This window comes from Schistocerca cancellata, chromosome 2 (genome assembly GCF_023864275.1).
Source record: "Schistocerca cancellata isolate TAMUIC-IGC-003103 chromosome 2, iqSchCanc2.1, whole genome shotgun sequence".
NCBI classification, from domain to species: domain Eukaryota; kingdom Metazoa; phylum Arthropoda; class Insecta; order Orthoptera; family Acrididae; genus Schistocerca; species Schistocerca cancellata.
In genome coordinates, this window is record NC_064627.1 from 544,220,839 (window position 1) to 544,235,083 (window position 14,245).

Genomic DNA, 14,245 nt, shown 5'->3' on the forward strand with positions numbered 1-14,245 from the left:
GTGTTCATTTTTGGCGACGTAAGGAGTTTCTTCCACCCTCCTTACATCTAGGACCTGTCAACCTTCTGTTTCCAGACATCGCTAAATTCTTGCGTCTTATGTTTGACAGAAAACTGTGCTGGCCCTCCCACATTTCCTGTGTTTTGGCTCGCTGTCGGTGATCCCTTGACACCCACCGTGTCCTGAATGGTACCTCCTGGGGAGCGGACAGAGTGGTCCTTCTCCACCTCTATCGCGCCTTAGTGTGCTCGAAATTGGACTATGGAAGCATAGTCTACTCCTCTGCTCGGCCGTCTGTTCTTTGGCGTCTCGGCTCTATCCACCACCGTGGATTACGTTTAGTGTCTGGAGCTTTTTACACCAGCCCTGTGGAAAGCCTTTATGCTAGGTCTGCTGAATCTCCGCTGTCCAATTGGCGAGCAGTCCTTCTGAGTCGTTATGCTAGCCATCTGTCTTCCGTGCCTGCTAATCCAGCCCATGACATTTTTTTCGACGCCTCCTTTGATGTAGGGTATGCAGGCCGCCCCTCCTCCCTACTACCACCGGGAGTCCGCTTCTGTCAACTGCTCCATTTTCTTTCCTTCTGCTTTCCTAAAACCTTCTTGACAACTTGGGGTACAGCACTGCCTTGGCTCCGTCCCCGGATCTGCCTGCTCCATGACCTTTGTCGATTTCCCAAGGATGGTACCCCTTCACTTGTTTATCGTCGGGCATTTGCTGCTCTATGTGCACAAATGACAGAAGCCACATTTATTTACACCGATGGCTCGAAAACATCGTTAGGTGTAGGGAGTGCCTATATTGTTGGCGACACACCAAATTACTTTCGGCTTCCCGACCAGTGTTCGGTTTATACTGCGGAGCTTTACGCTGTTCTCCAGGCTGTCCACTACATCCGCCGCCATCAGCGGATACAGTACGTTATCTGCTCAGATTCTCTCAGCTCTCTCCTCAGTCTCCAAGCTCTTCACCCTGTGCACCCTCTGGTCCACCGGATTCAGGACTGTCTGCGCTTGCTCCACCTGGGGGGCGACTCGGTGGCGTTCCTCTGGCTCCCGGGACACATTGGTATCTGTGGAAATGAGGCGGCCGATATAGCAGCCAAGGCTGCAGTCTCTCTTCTTCGGCCAGCTATTCAATCGATTCCCTTCGCCGATCTACGGAGCGTATGTCGTCGTGTTGTTTTTTTATGGCACGCGCATTGGTCGACACTTCCCCATAATAAATTGCGGGACGTGAAAGCTCTTCCTTGTGCTTGGACCTCTTCCTCCAGAACGCGTCGTCGGGAGGAGCTAATTTTAACTAGACTCCGGATAGGGCACTGTCTTTTTAGCCATCGACATCTTTTAAGCGGCGATCCTCCCCCACTCTGTCCCCACTGCTCTCAGCTGTGGACGGTAAGACACCTTTTGAGTGCCCCTATTTTAATCCGTTACGCTCGTCTACAGCTGTCGCCTGATATATCGTCGATTTTTAGCAGATGACACGCGCTCAGCCGATCGCGTTCTCGAGTTTATTAGTGCCAGTGAAATGTCAGTCATTTGAAGCTTTTTTTTGGGGACAACCAGCCCCTTTCTGTAGTGGATTTTTAAGCCTTCCTTCTGCTTTTAGTTTCTCCAATTTTATGACTTTCGTTCCCATTGCTGCTGGTTTCCATTTTCGGTTTTTTACTGTTTCCTAAGTCACGGACTGGGTGCTAATGACCATAGCAGTTTTGTGCCCTAAAACCAAAACAAACAAAAAATTTAAAAAAATGTATCGGGGTAATTTGAAGAAAAAAACACTGGAAAAATCTCGTTTTTGTCTCAAAAGCATGAAATTGTTTTATTGAGATGTCCAGCTTTGTTGCTGGCTGGGTGCAGCAGAGTATGTGCACCACTTCCCTACTCACTCATTCTTACTGCTTCTCCCCTTTCCACCCCTCCCTTCAGCATGCAGGCAGTGCTGCCACCAGTACTTACTGTTAGCCTAGCAGCTGCCAGTGAGAGGCAGGGAGGTGTGAGGAGTGATTTGTTTTGATCTGATTCTCGGAGCATGTTGAGGCAGCTGCCAGAGACAATGGTCAAGTGTGCATGATTGTCTGAGTAATTGCGTGAATGTGTGCATGCTCTCATTTTCTTACAAAGGCCATGGCCAAGGATTTAATTGAGTGTGATTGTCTGTGGCTTAGTGATTATCTTTATGGTGAGTTGCTATCTATCCTCATTGATTCTTAGGGTATTTGCACAAGTTATCTGTTGCATGGGTGATCACTGCAGTCTCATTTCAACATGGTGCCTGTGACATGAGTGGACTTCCGTGACAGGCCAAAACTGCAGGCCATTTCTGTGGGTGTGTCTAATGGATTGGGCCTGCCTGTCTGAAGGCTGTAGTTTCCCACTAATGTGCAAGCCCATTCTATCGGATCTAGTGTCAGTGATCTGCCTGCAGGCCAGGTCTGCCTGTGCGTGGCGTAATTTGGCAGATTTTCATGTTTATCCATCGGCCCAGGACTGCGGTGTTTCTCAGCAGGCCAGAGGCCACGGGTGATGAATTTAAGGAATTGTGACTGTCTCATCACAAGTATATTGTACAGTGCAGCATTTTATGTATTCTAGGATTTTTTGGCAATTCGAAAGTAGTTTATGTATTACCAAGTATGGACAATAAGAAGATAATTGTGGCAGTCACTGTCAGTTTGTATACTGTGTACTCGTCTATTTCTTGAAAGCAAAATCACAATACTTGCAGAATAATAGACATAACACAGTGGGTAATAAGACAAATATACTTGAACATTCATTCAACACTTAGATCACACATAATCTTTCAACAAATGACTTAATAAATTGTCCAGTATGGAGGTCCACAGCAAAATTTTGCTTGCCAGCAACCACTCATTTTTAACTTTTTATATTAATGTACTAGACAGTGTGTTTCTGACTTTCCAGCTAAGTTTTTCTCTCATATCAAAGAACATGAAAATTGGTCTTTACATAAAGTGTTTTTCTTATGAACATCCGGAGGTGGCCACACATGACTGTAGTTTCTGGCTGCTGAGGGCACATGTAAATAGATTTGATATAGATTGATCCAGTCCTAAAAATCCACTGAAAGTGGTGTTAAACAACCAGTGGCACAAGCTGCCCCCTGTACAAGCAAGGCAAGAAGTCATCACGTGTGATACTAAAAAGTGACCTTCATTTCCATTTTTAGTAACTTTCAGCATTGTGGACAACAACCAGTGCGAATTTTTGGGACAATGAAAAGTGTTAAAGCATGGATCCCAATTTTTGCAGTTATCTGTATCTTTTTACTTCTTTGCAAGTGTGGCTTTGATTTGATGGCTTGCTTCAACATATCGACCACCATTAGATGAATGGTGATGAAATAATCATTATTTCAAGATACTGTGTAAAGTCTTGTCCTTTTATACAGACATTTATACTAATCACTTGGTGATGCTAAGGGCCTTAAACTATCACTAATTGACCTTCTAACCCTCTTACTTCCAGGATGTCTTTTCTCCCTGAGTACCACTGGGTTACTTTAAACAACTACAATGTTTATATTATGTTCATTCATTAAAATGCAGCTAGTATATCTGGTGTAAATTACTTAATGTCTGTACGCAGATGTACTAGCTGCATTTTAATGAACAAACATAAAAGGCAGGCAGACACAAAGTAATTTACACCAGATATACGAATTGCATTTTAATGAAGTAACATACAAAATACATTGTAGTTCAATGTAACAATGATGATTCTATTTCCATAAGTGTTACTTTCAAGAAACAAATGAATGTAAGTTGGGGTCATATTGGCCCCAGTGGTACGTAGTACAAAATATCATGAATAAATTTTAATGTGCTGTAAATATAAAATTGTAATAAATAACATTGGATATATATTTTGAAGAAAAATTGCCTTTGATAACAAGGTAGGCACTCTTTCATTGTACTTACAGGGTTACATTGACCCCAGTTGTAATATGAGGGTTAAGAACTGTGCTTCATTGGGTGACAAGACACGTAGTTGATGTACTTTCTACTTATAGCATATTGTGAATTTTTTGTGTAGAAAAAACTTATGCCTTACACTGTTTTGCATTGATGTAGATGTATTAATTGGCATTTAATATAGTTACATCTATTGTTGGTAAATGTTTCAGGTTTCTGATACAGTTGTGGAACCATACAATGCCACGTTGTCGGTACATCAGTTAGTGGAAAATACTGATGAAACATACTGTATTGACAACGAAGCCCTGTATGACATCTGCTTTCGAACACTGAAGCTGGCAGAACCAACTTATGGTGATCTGAATCACCTTGTCTCCTTAACGATGTCTGGTGTTACGACGTGTCTCAGGTTTCCAGGACAGTTGAATGCGGACTTGCGCAAATTAGCAGTTAATATGGTTCCTTTCCCACGCCTGCATTTTTTCATGCCTGGGTTTGCCCCACTGACTGCTCGTGGCAGTCAGCAGTATAGAGCCCTCACTGTTCCAGAGCTTACGCAACAGATGTTCGATGCTAAGAACATGATGGCAGCTTGTGATCCTCGCCATGGTCGATACTTGACTGTTGCTGCTATCTTCAGAGGTAGAATGTCCATGAAGGAAGTGGATGAGCAGATGCTCAACATTCAAAATAAGAACACCAGTTACTTTGTTGAATGGATCCCAAATAATGTTAAAACTGCAGTGTGTGACATTCCACCCCGTGGGCTGAAAATGTCTGCTACATTCATTGGAAATTCTACTGCTATTCAGGAGCTCTTCAAGCGCATATCTGAGCAGTTTACTGCTATGTTCCGCCGTAAAGCTTTCCTTCATTGGTACACTGGAGAGGGGATGGATGAAATGGAGTTTACTGAAGCAGAGTCGAATATGAATGACTTGGTGTCGGAGTACCAACAATATCAGGAAGCTACTGCAGATGAAGATGTTGAATTTGATGAGGAACAAGAGGAAGAAATGGAAGATGAAAAGTAGTGGGACAGGTTTCTGCTATTTTTGGCTGTACATAATGTAATTAAAGCAGCTGGTGAATTTGACATTCCAGCTTTTTGTAAAGATCTCTACAGAACCTTTTTATAATCTGTAGTTATTTTACGACTTTTGTATCAATTTATAAACTCATCTTGTAATACAAATAAATATTTCTGTAAGAAGCTATCTTTCTCATGGGCCTTGTGGTTTGAAATAACTTTTATTAATCTACTTGTGAAATGTTTAATACAGTTTAATTAAACATTCTCTATTAACAGATGATGTGTTTTAAGGCCATTAGCGGAAATGAAACAATTATGCAGTAGGTTGAAAGAATAGAAAGTAAGTTCCTGTTACAATGTGCTGTCTGATAGAGGACGAGACGAAGAGCTGCAATTTTAGCATGTGACCTACAGATGTATATAGTCCAGTGAATTGTTGAAGTGATACAGCTTATATGTTTTGTATAGATACTCTGTAACTTCAGAAAATAGTTTAACATACGTTCTCCAAAGTTCAGGCAAAAAATATAATTATTTGAGAAAGATGGATTTAGGGAAATTGAGATATGCATAGCAGTTTGTTGTTTGGACCTCGACTCTTGTCTGTCTGTTTCCTGACTTTATGCAAAAGATTAAGAGATTCATTATCCTTTCTGCTACTGCAGTTATGGTTTTTAGGTTTGAATTCACAGAACTTGCTTCAGAAACTGACTGAACATGTTACTTATATGAAGAGTGGCACTGTGGTAAGATTCTCATGGTACTTAAATTTCTTTTGGTTGCAGAAGCTGTAGCACTTCCAATAATCAAATTTCACTTTGTTGTATGCTGATTATATAATCATACTTACAGGTTTTGGACCCTGAGCTTCCCATAAAAATGTGCAAATAATGACAACATTGGAAGAGCTGGAAGAATAGGGCCTAGTAAGGCAATGTCACACTTTAGTGTTCACGATTAGAAATTTTGCCTCTTATTCATATAATTATGCTGTGTATTAATTACTATTGTTCTTTCTTAAGGAAGTGTGAAAGTTCGGTGTTCACTCTCTTTAAATTTTCTGGAAAAGCTTCATACATAACATTCATTTTTATGGGTAAAACTAATGAACGTTTTTAAGGAACTGTTCCCGTATGTTTTGAGATTTGCGAATGAAATTATAGTTGACAGACAGAAAGATTTGGAAGATGAATAAAGTTTAAGAAGTCTTGAAAAGCAGGTCTAAGTGAATATTAAAAAAGCATGAGTGAGTGTATACTTGGACTAAATTATTCTGTGATAGATTGCAGTGGCAGCAGCTGGGGGATGGGGTGAACATTGTTGCCATTGTGCAGGCAGCCATGTATCACAAGAAGTGCATGTAATAAACAAAACACAGCTATTACCTCCAGAGGTGTAAAAGGAAATATCTGCGAGTGGGGAGGGGAGATAGAACAGAAAGGGTTCAATCAGGATTGTTATGAAAGCAAATTGTTTTAAAAAGTCAACTTCCTTACACTAATAATTTCTGGGAAGGTTACTTAATAATTCCAAAATTTTCAACTATGGGCTTTCATGTATGAAGCGAAGTGGCAGAGACACAGTGAGTGTTAACATTATTATATGAAATTTGCTATTATATGAAATTTGCCTGCTGTCAGCAATTAAAACTAGCTGCAGCCAGGCACTTGTTTTGTGGGGTGTGTCATTGACTTGGCTACTCTTTGTTCTCCCTTTGGTAGCCAGCAGTTGCTTTGCCAACCAAGTCGACAGACATAGGAAGTGAATGCATTGTTGCTGCCTAAGATTTCAATGCCTTGTCAACTTAGGATTGAGACACAAGAAACATAGCAGGTGAATGAAATTTTGGTTTTAAAGTGGCAACTATTAGGTAAGATGTCACTAATTTACAGCCCAGCCTTTCATTTAGTATTGCACAAGTGGAATTGATCAAGTATAAGTGGGTAAGATTATTTTTTCCACTGAGCAGTAATCATAAAACAGTCATCTGACACAGTCACAATTTACAAAGTAAAGATAGAACTGTATTCAGCATATACTTTATCTGGCTTTTTCACTGCAGAATAAAAGTTGGACACAAAGGTCTAAGTTTTCAAATAGGGCCATAATCGTAGTTGTAGTCTTGAGAGGTAGTGGTGATACAATGGAGAAAAGCCTGTAAAAATCAGAACTTTTGTACAGTATGGTCATTAACATAAAAAGAAAAGATATTGAGAATCATTACAGTGCAGTTAGTGACTTTGCTTGCAATTGAATGTACAACAAATATAAATCTTGTCATGCTTCAAAAGGTGGTGCACATTTTGTGCCAAATAGCACTGCCATCTCCTTTATCATGGTAGGAGGTCTCGTCAAGTTACCTCCGGGACACACCTGATCGAGATGTATAGCTTGTGACAGCACTTCTCTTGTAAAGCTTAACATGCACTACTCATTATTCATATTTATTGCCACAATTCTTTGTAGTAAACATTTTTGCCCTGCCATGCAAAGAATGCCTGCATCGAGAGTTGATTCAAAGGAAGGAGAAACCTGGAAGTTTAATTATCTGCTTTGCTATTTAAGAGGTTCTTTGTGAATGAAATGATTCCACATCATTTGCTGAAGTAGTTTGTTGGAAAAAGTTTAACTTGCTCCATAAATACAAAATACTCATATTTTGTATTCTCACAACTTTTTGCCAAGCAGTGCTCTGCAATAATTGCTGGGAAACCATTTGTTAAAAAATATTAATACTTTTCCATTCTATAGTCACATCTCAGCATGTTAATGAATTGGCATTTTTTGTTCATTTTTATTACAATATTTAAAAATTCAGTGACGCTGCCTGTTTGAGGAATTTGCTGTGAATTATGAATGCCAAGTGTGATTGCTACTCTTAGAGATGCATAAATTTTATGTGTGTGTGTGTGTGTGTGTGTGTGTGTGTGTGTGTGTGTGAGAGAGAGAGATTTTCCCCCCAAAATGCATACCTCATCCATCTCTAAAAAGTACTTCCAAAGCTTGTGTAATAATTCTCAAGGAAATCCTGACTCCTGATTCACGAGGGAGGAGGTAGGCACTGCATTTATTCCATACACAGGCGCACTTTCGGGGAAAATCGCCCGCATTCTAAAGAAACACCAGGTCGGAACTGTGATTTGTCCTCCAAATAAAAGTCGTGCACTGGTGGGGAGCGCCAAAGATGACGTCGGTTTGAGGAAGGCTGGCGTGTACCAGATCCCGTGTCAATTGGGCAAGTCGTATATTGGTCAGACGATGCGTACCGTCGAGGATCGATGCCGTGAACACCGGAGGCACACTCGACTGATGTATCCGAGCAAGTCGGCGGTCGCTGAGCATTGTTTGTCGGAAAATCACGCCATGGAGTATGACCGCACGAGGATTCTGGTACAGACGTCGAGATACTGGGACAGCGTTGTTAGAGAGGACATCGAAATTCGCACCAATGACGACCTCATAAACCGTGACAGTGGCTATAATCTTAGCAAGGCTTGGGAACCAGCGATTGGGTTAATCAAGAGTAAATCGAGCAAACGTATAGTTGTGACGACCACGGCGGACAGAGCCATCACACCGACGTCATCTCAGACGCCGTCGCAATCTTTTCCACCGCGCGACCGTGGCGCGGACGGCGGAGGGAGCGCGCCGCGGACAGAGGGAAATTAAATCGGCCGCCGCCGCAACCGAACCCAGTTCCCTCTGAGCAGTCATAGCGTACGGATCTCCGTGCCGGCACGTTCACAGGAGCTCAGTCCGTCAGTTCACCTGATGATGGCGACATGTATGATCGCCGAAATATTGTGCCCGTTGGACACTACAGACCGGCAGCACACCCGTGGATATTCTGATTATAAAACTGTTGAATCTTAACTACGCACAATGGACACAAAGTGCACAGCTGCAATAACATTGCACTTCTTGACACTAGAGATTGCTTTGATTTTGCAGTACCTATTCAGGATATCCAAAATACAGCACAGATAGTCATCAGTTTACCAAGCCAAAATCAGGTAGGTCCCTTTGTCAATTATTTCGTTTTTGTGATAATTATTGGCCTTAGGGTCTCACACCTGCTTTTACCTGTAGAGGTCTAAAAGTTCGGTTTCCTTGCAGTTCCACTTCGGACTTAACATCACACTAGCAATGGCGGCAATAGTCACCAGGATCTTTGAAGAGGTAGCTGTTTATGGGATGTTGTCATTTATCATTCTGCATAGCAGCTTAGTGTGATAGTCGCTTGTCACTGGCTCACATCGCACTAGCAATACTCCACATCATCCAGTCGGAGAATCCTGTTGGATGTAAATGCAATACTGATATCCTTTCCTTTGCCAGGTAGTACTTAGTGAAATGTCAACATCTGTGCTAAACTTATGATGAACATGACTTTCAGATTATAGCCATGTGCAATTAAATGACAGCAGCACATAAATCTATATAACAGTATAATGATGCTTGACACAAACAGTGAAAATTCACATTCACACATGAAATCAAACGGCATTTAATTGTACTTCTATCATTAAACTGTATTCTTGAACCTGAGAAATGAGAAGTAAATGCCAGTTTTAAGAACATTTTCAGGCAATGAAATTCAACCCACAGGAGAAATTTTTGGACTGCGTGATGGAAACACTCAAATAAATTTCCCTTCGATCCACTGTAGAACTTGGAAGCCCACTCAGGGAATATTCGTTCACATTTTTGTTGAACACAGTTGGTTTTTATCATCTTGTATTAAAATATTTCCTTTTATCAATAGTGCAATTGATAAACAATGTTTTGTGAGTAGAATAAAATTTCCAATGGTAAACTTAACTGCTTTTTCGACATTATTTTACCAGCTAACTAAAAATAGGAAAGCCTTTAATCCCTTCCACTAAATTTAGTTACTATTAAGATTCTTTTACAGGGAGTGCAGTGGAGCTGACGCTGAAATCATTAACTATTTGGTTATATCATCGCTAGTCTTTCTGAACTCTACATGTCGTGTAGTCTGGTGTCTCCTTACCAGCAACAGGTCCCAGGTTCAAAGTAGTCAATTCCCTAAAAGACATGCTCAGAGCGTTGTTGCGCGAAAGTGGTAGGGAGACTCGACTTGGACAGACAGGCACCACGCAGAATGTTAGAGAATGGCGACCCTGCCAGGATGGTAAAATACCATGATGGAAGGTCGACCATATGCCTAACTAGGTCAGAAAAATATCCAGTTGAAAAATTTTCGTAATAAAAAATTTTTTTTGGAAGTTACAGTCGAAAACAGTAGCTACAGCGATAGATAATATTCAATAAAACGTGAGACATTCTAGCAGAGACAATAGCATAATTAAGTTATGAATTTTAATATTGTTAGAATTAAGTTTTCTCTCCAATGTACATGCACAGGTGGCGGATACATCGTTGACAAGTTGGTTCTGACCCAACAAGTAAGTGAATGGAATATCAGTCTTGGGTATAATAAGTGTCAAGTCGTGTGAACAAAAAGTTTATGAAACCGTGAGATCGTATGAGCGCATGCTGACGGAAGTAGGGCGCGTGAATTGTTTTTAAAACAGAAAATAAGGGATTCGGAAATATTAGCAATGGCAGATAGAGACCTTGATCGAATTGAGGTAGAGACCCAACATGAAGATGGACAAAGAATAGAGGACAGTACAACAGACGATGCAGTATCGCGAGAAATAAGACAGATAATGCACCATAACGAGGATAATGTACGCCATGGCACAGAAATCCTAGGTCAGCATACGACAGAGGAGCAGGAAAGTAGAGAGAAAGCCGATGACGATTCTACCTTGCGTCTTGAATACGTAGAACCCACAGTACAAGTAATCAGAGCTCCCTCACCACAGAGTGCAAGGAATTCGAGCAGAAACGTGTCATCGCTCAGTTTAATGCAATCGGTTTCAAACCAACACTTGGACGAAAACACAGAGCGTAGGACGTCGGAAGAAAACGCAATAGGACCCACCAATCTGGCAGAATTATTACAATTAATGACGGAAACCATGAGTCACCATCAATTGAGAACAGACATTGACAAGGTACAAGCGGACGTACAAACATTGCGTAATGACACTCAGGATGAGATCAAAACCTTACGTAACAACACCCAGGGAGAAGTCAAGACACTAGAGAAACAGATAAACGTAATTACAAGACAAGCAGCAGGTACAGCGCGTGAAATTGAAAACAGTGTGCTACACAAACGTATCACGAAAGCAGCGCTGAAAAGACATGATAGCCGCATAGTCAAAATAGAAGAGCATACGAAGCAACAATTTCAGAAATTGCGAACAGAGTTGTTGCAAACCATTGAAGAGTGTAGTGAACAGCATCGAACAAGCAGAGTCTGCAACCACATCCGTATCTGTAACAGCACCGGAAAAACAAGCAATTAACGAAGATATGCATTTTCGATTCCAATCACAGGCGGAAAATAACATTCGTGAAATCAGACAGCCTGCACCGCAACAAACAAGTTTAGAAATTCTTGATGAACAAACGGCATCACAAACACATGCAGAACTACAAATGTATGTTTCAAGACAGTTTGGATCGTGCAATGAAGCGGCGAGGTTAGCCAGACAAGATACCAAACCAATACGTGACAATGGAAAGCCAATACAGTGCAATGCATTCAGCTACACGCTCACAACCGATGGAAGAAAATTATTGCGTACCACTCCAACGTTATTACGCAAAGGTAGGCGAAAGTTACAGTGGACAATATGCAATGGATCTACCACAACCGGAAAGAACGACGCGAGAAATGATCAGAAACAAAAGTGGCGAAGAATCGCGAATTTCATATGGAACAACGATCATTTCCTCAGTCAGAAAATTTCGACACTTTCGAGAAGGAAACTCATTACATCCACGAACTTTTATTGATCAATTCCGAGTAGGATTACCAGAACACTGGACGCTAGCACACAAATTAGACTTTATATGTGCACACATGTCAGGAACAGTCGCAGAAACCATGCAGAATGTTGCAGCGACATGCCGATCGTACGAAGATTTCAGAGAGAAGTTTCTCACGATATTGGTCCAGCGAAGCACAGAACAGAGTGAAGTACGAATTATTACAGAAACCTTTTGAAAATTCAGGAGAGAAGAATCCCGTGAAATTTTTCGAAGTAATGGCAAAGAAAAATCAATGCTTAGATGTACCATACAGTGACTGAGAGTTGATTAAATTATGCGCGATGAAGTTACCATTGAAATACCAGCAATCATTAGTAGTTCGCGGAGGCAATGACGTCGAAGCATTTAAAGGTATTCTAAGGGAACTAGAGTTCATATTTTTGGAAGATGACGCAAGAAAAAGACGAAGCGCACGTGAAAACAAGAGCAAAAAGCAGTGGAATCCACAAGAGACAGTACGAAGAAACAATAATTACGAACCACGTGATAACTTCGCACCAAGAAACGACAATAGATTTCAACAAAGAACCGGTTATGGATTTAGAAGAGAATATGGCAATAACTATAATTCACCCAGGAGCGGCAACAACTATTACAGAGGGAATAACGACAGCCGGAACGGTTATTGGAAAACAAATAGACCGACAAATTATCAACACAGAAACCAATATCAACAAGCTGAACAAGAAAAGAGAATACAGATAGAAGAGGTCGAGATAAGACCACCGAACCCCGATAAACGTTCGAATTGACAGCTAAGCGCCCATGCCAAAGAGAATGACGCACCGACCCAGGATAATTGCAGCACCTTGAACAGAGAAGTAATACCTTATCACGAGAAGAGAAGAAGGAAGAAACAAAACCGCAGGGACTATATGGAAACGAAGACAGGAAAATAACAATATCGTGTTGGGACGAAATTAATTGGGAGAATACTGACGAGGAAGATGAATTACCAGAGGCATGCATAACGAATGTAGGAGGAAAGGACTAAGTAATGAGTATTGCAGAGCTATTTGAGATGGAAACCAGGGAAAGCGAATTCAATGAGGATAATGCACAGTCGACAGAAGTTGAAAATAAGTTACTAGTGGTCACACCACTCAACGTATATAATGAAGGAAGTTATGAAGCGATAATTAGAGCATTTAGATGCGATTATGTGAAAGTAGCGACGAAGAAGGAGAAGATGGACGAGGATGAGGAAAAAGTAGAGGATGTTAAAGAAAGCATAAATGAAGGAAGAAATAGAGAGGAGGAAATAAAAGAGATTGAAGTAGCAGTCGAAGCTTTTCCTACAGAAAGTTCGGATTCACAGGGGAAAGTCCTGAGAAGACTTGTGTATGATTCAGTAGAGGATTCGTTGATGCAAGAAGAAGAAGAAGAAGAAGAACAGAACCAACCCTTTCAAATTCAACCAATTGTGAAGGCCATGGTAAAGCATATCCCAGTCAATATTGTAATTGATAGCGGAAGTGAACTGACCGCAATCTCAGAAAATTTATTCATGCAGTGTAATGCCAATGAGGCCAGTTCTGAAAAAACATAAGATTAAAGTAAGAGGTCCTATTAGAAACAATGCTGCGGAAGTTAAGAGACAAACAAGGTTAACTCTTTCGTGCCAAGGTTAAAAGATCGAAGCCAACTTCGTGATTATACCTAAACTAACTGTAGATTTGATTATAGGTGCAGATTTTTTAAATGAGACGACGAGCGATAATAGATATGGGGAAAGGTAGCGTAACATTCGGGAATGTCACACTTCTCTTTGAGCAAAAGCTAAAATTTGAAAAAATACCAGTTATAAACAAACAATTAAGAATGATGCGAGATAGAGGATGAAGAATTAGAATGGTATGCACAAAAGGGGGAATCGCCTCAACTCGTTAGAAGTCCATAAAGAAATCGACGAAAAATTGCAAGAAGTTCAAGGTATTTCGGAACACAGTAAAAGAGAATTACAGGGTATTTTACAAGATAAAGCAGAGGTATTTTTACCTAAGACTGGCAGTATTAAACACTTTCAGCACAAGTTTTAAGTAAAACAGCACAAACCATTTAGAGTTCCACCCTATCCAATCCCATTAAGCTACAGGAATAAAGTTTTCCAGGAGATATCTAAAATGTTAGATGATGATATTATTGAACCAGCTACCTCCACATATAACAGCCCGCTCCATATTGTACAAAAATGAGACGGGAGCATCAGGTTAGTGCTTGATTCCAGACAGATCAACACAATCATAATCACAGAGACAGATCGCCCAGAAAAATTAGAGGAATTGATACAAAACTTCCACGGTGCTAAGATATTTTCATCAATTGATTTACAGAGT

The 14,245-nt window shown here is 40.8% G+C and overlaps 2 protein-coding genes across 2 annotated transcripts in view; both read left to right on the forward strand.

Moving 5' to 3' along the window:
• LOC126162118 (tubulin beta-1 chain-like) overlaps positions 1–5,156 on the forward strand; it is a 30,860-nt gene extending 25,704 nt beyond the window's left edge. The window contains exon 3 of the mRNA XM_049918404.1: positions 4,153–5,156. Within this exon, the coding sequence (XP_049774361.1) occupies positions 4,153–4,977 (825 nt within the window). The 3' untranslated portion in view covers positions 4,978–5,156. The remainder of the gene's footprint in view (positions 1–4,152) is intronic.
• LOC126162116 (tubulin beta-1 chain-like) overlaps positions 1–14,245 on the forward strand; it is an 88,480-nt gene that overhangs the window by 25,754 nt on the left and 48,481 nt on the right. The gene's annotated exons all lie outside the window — the stretch shown is intronic.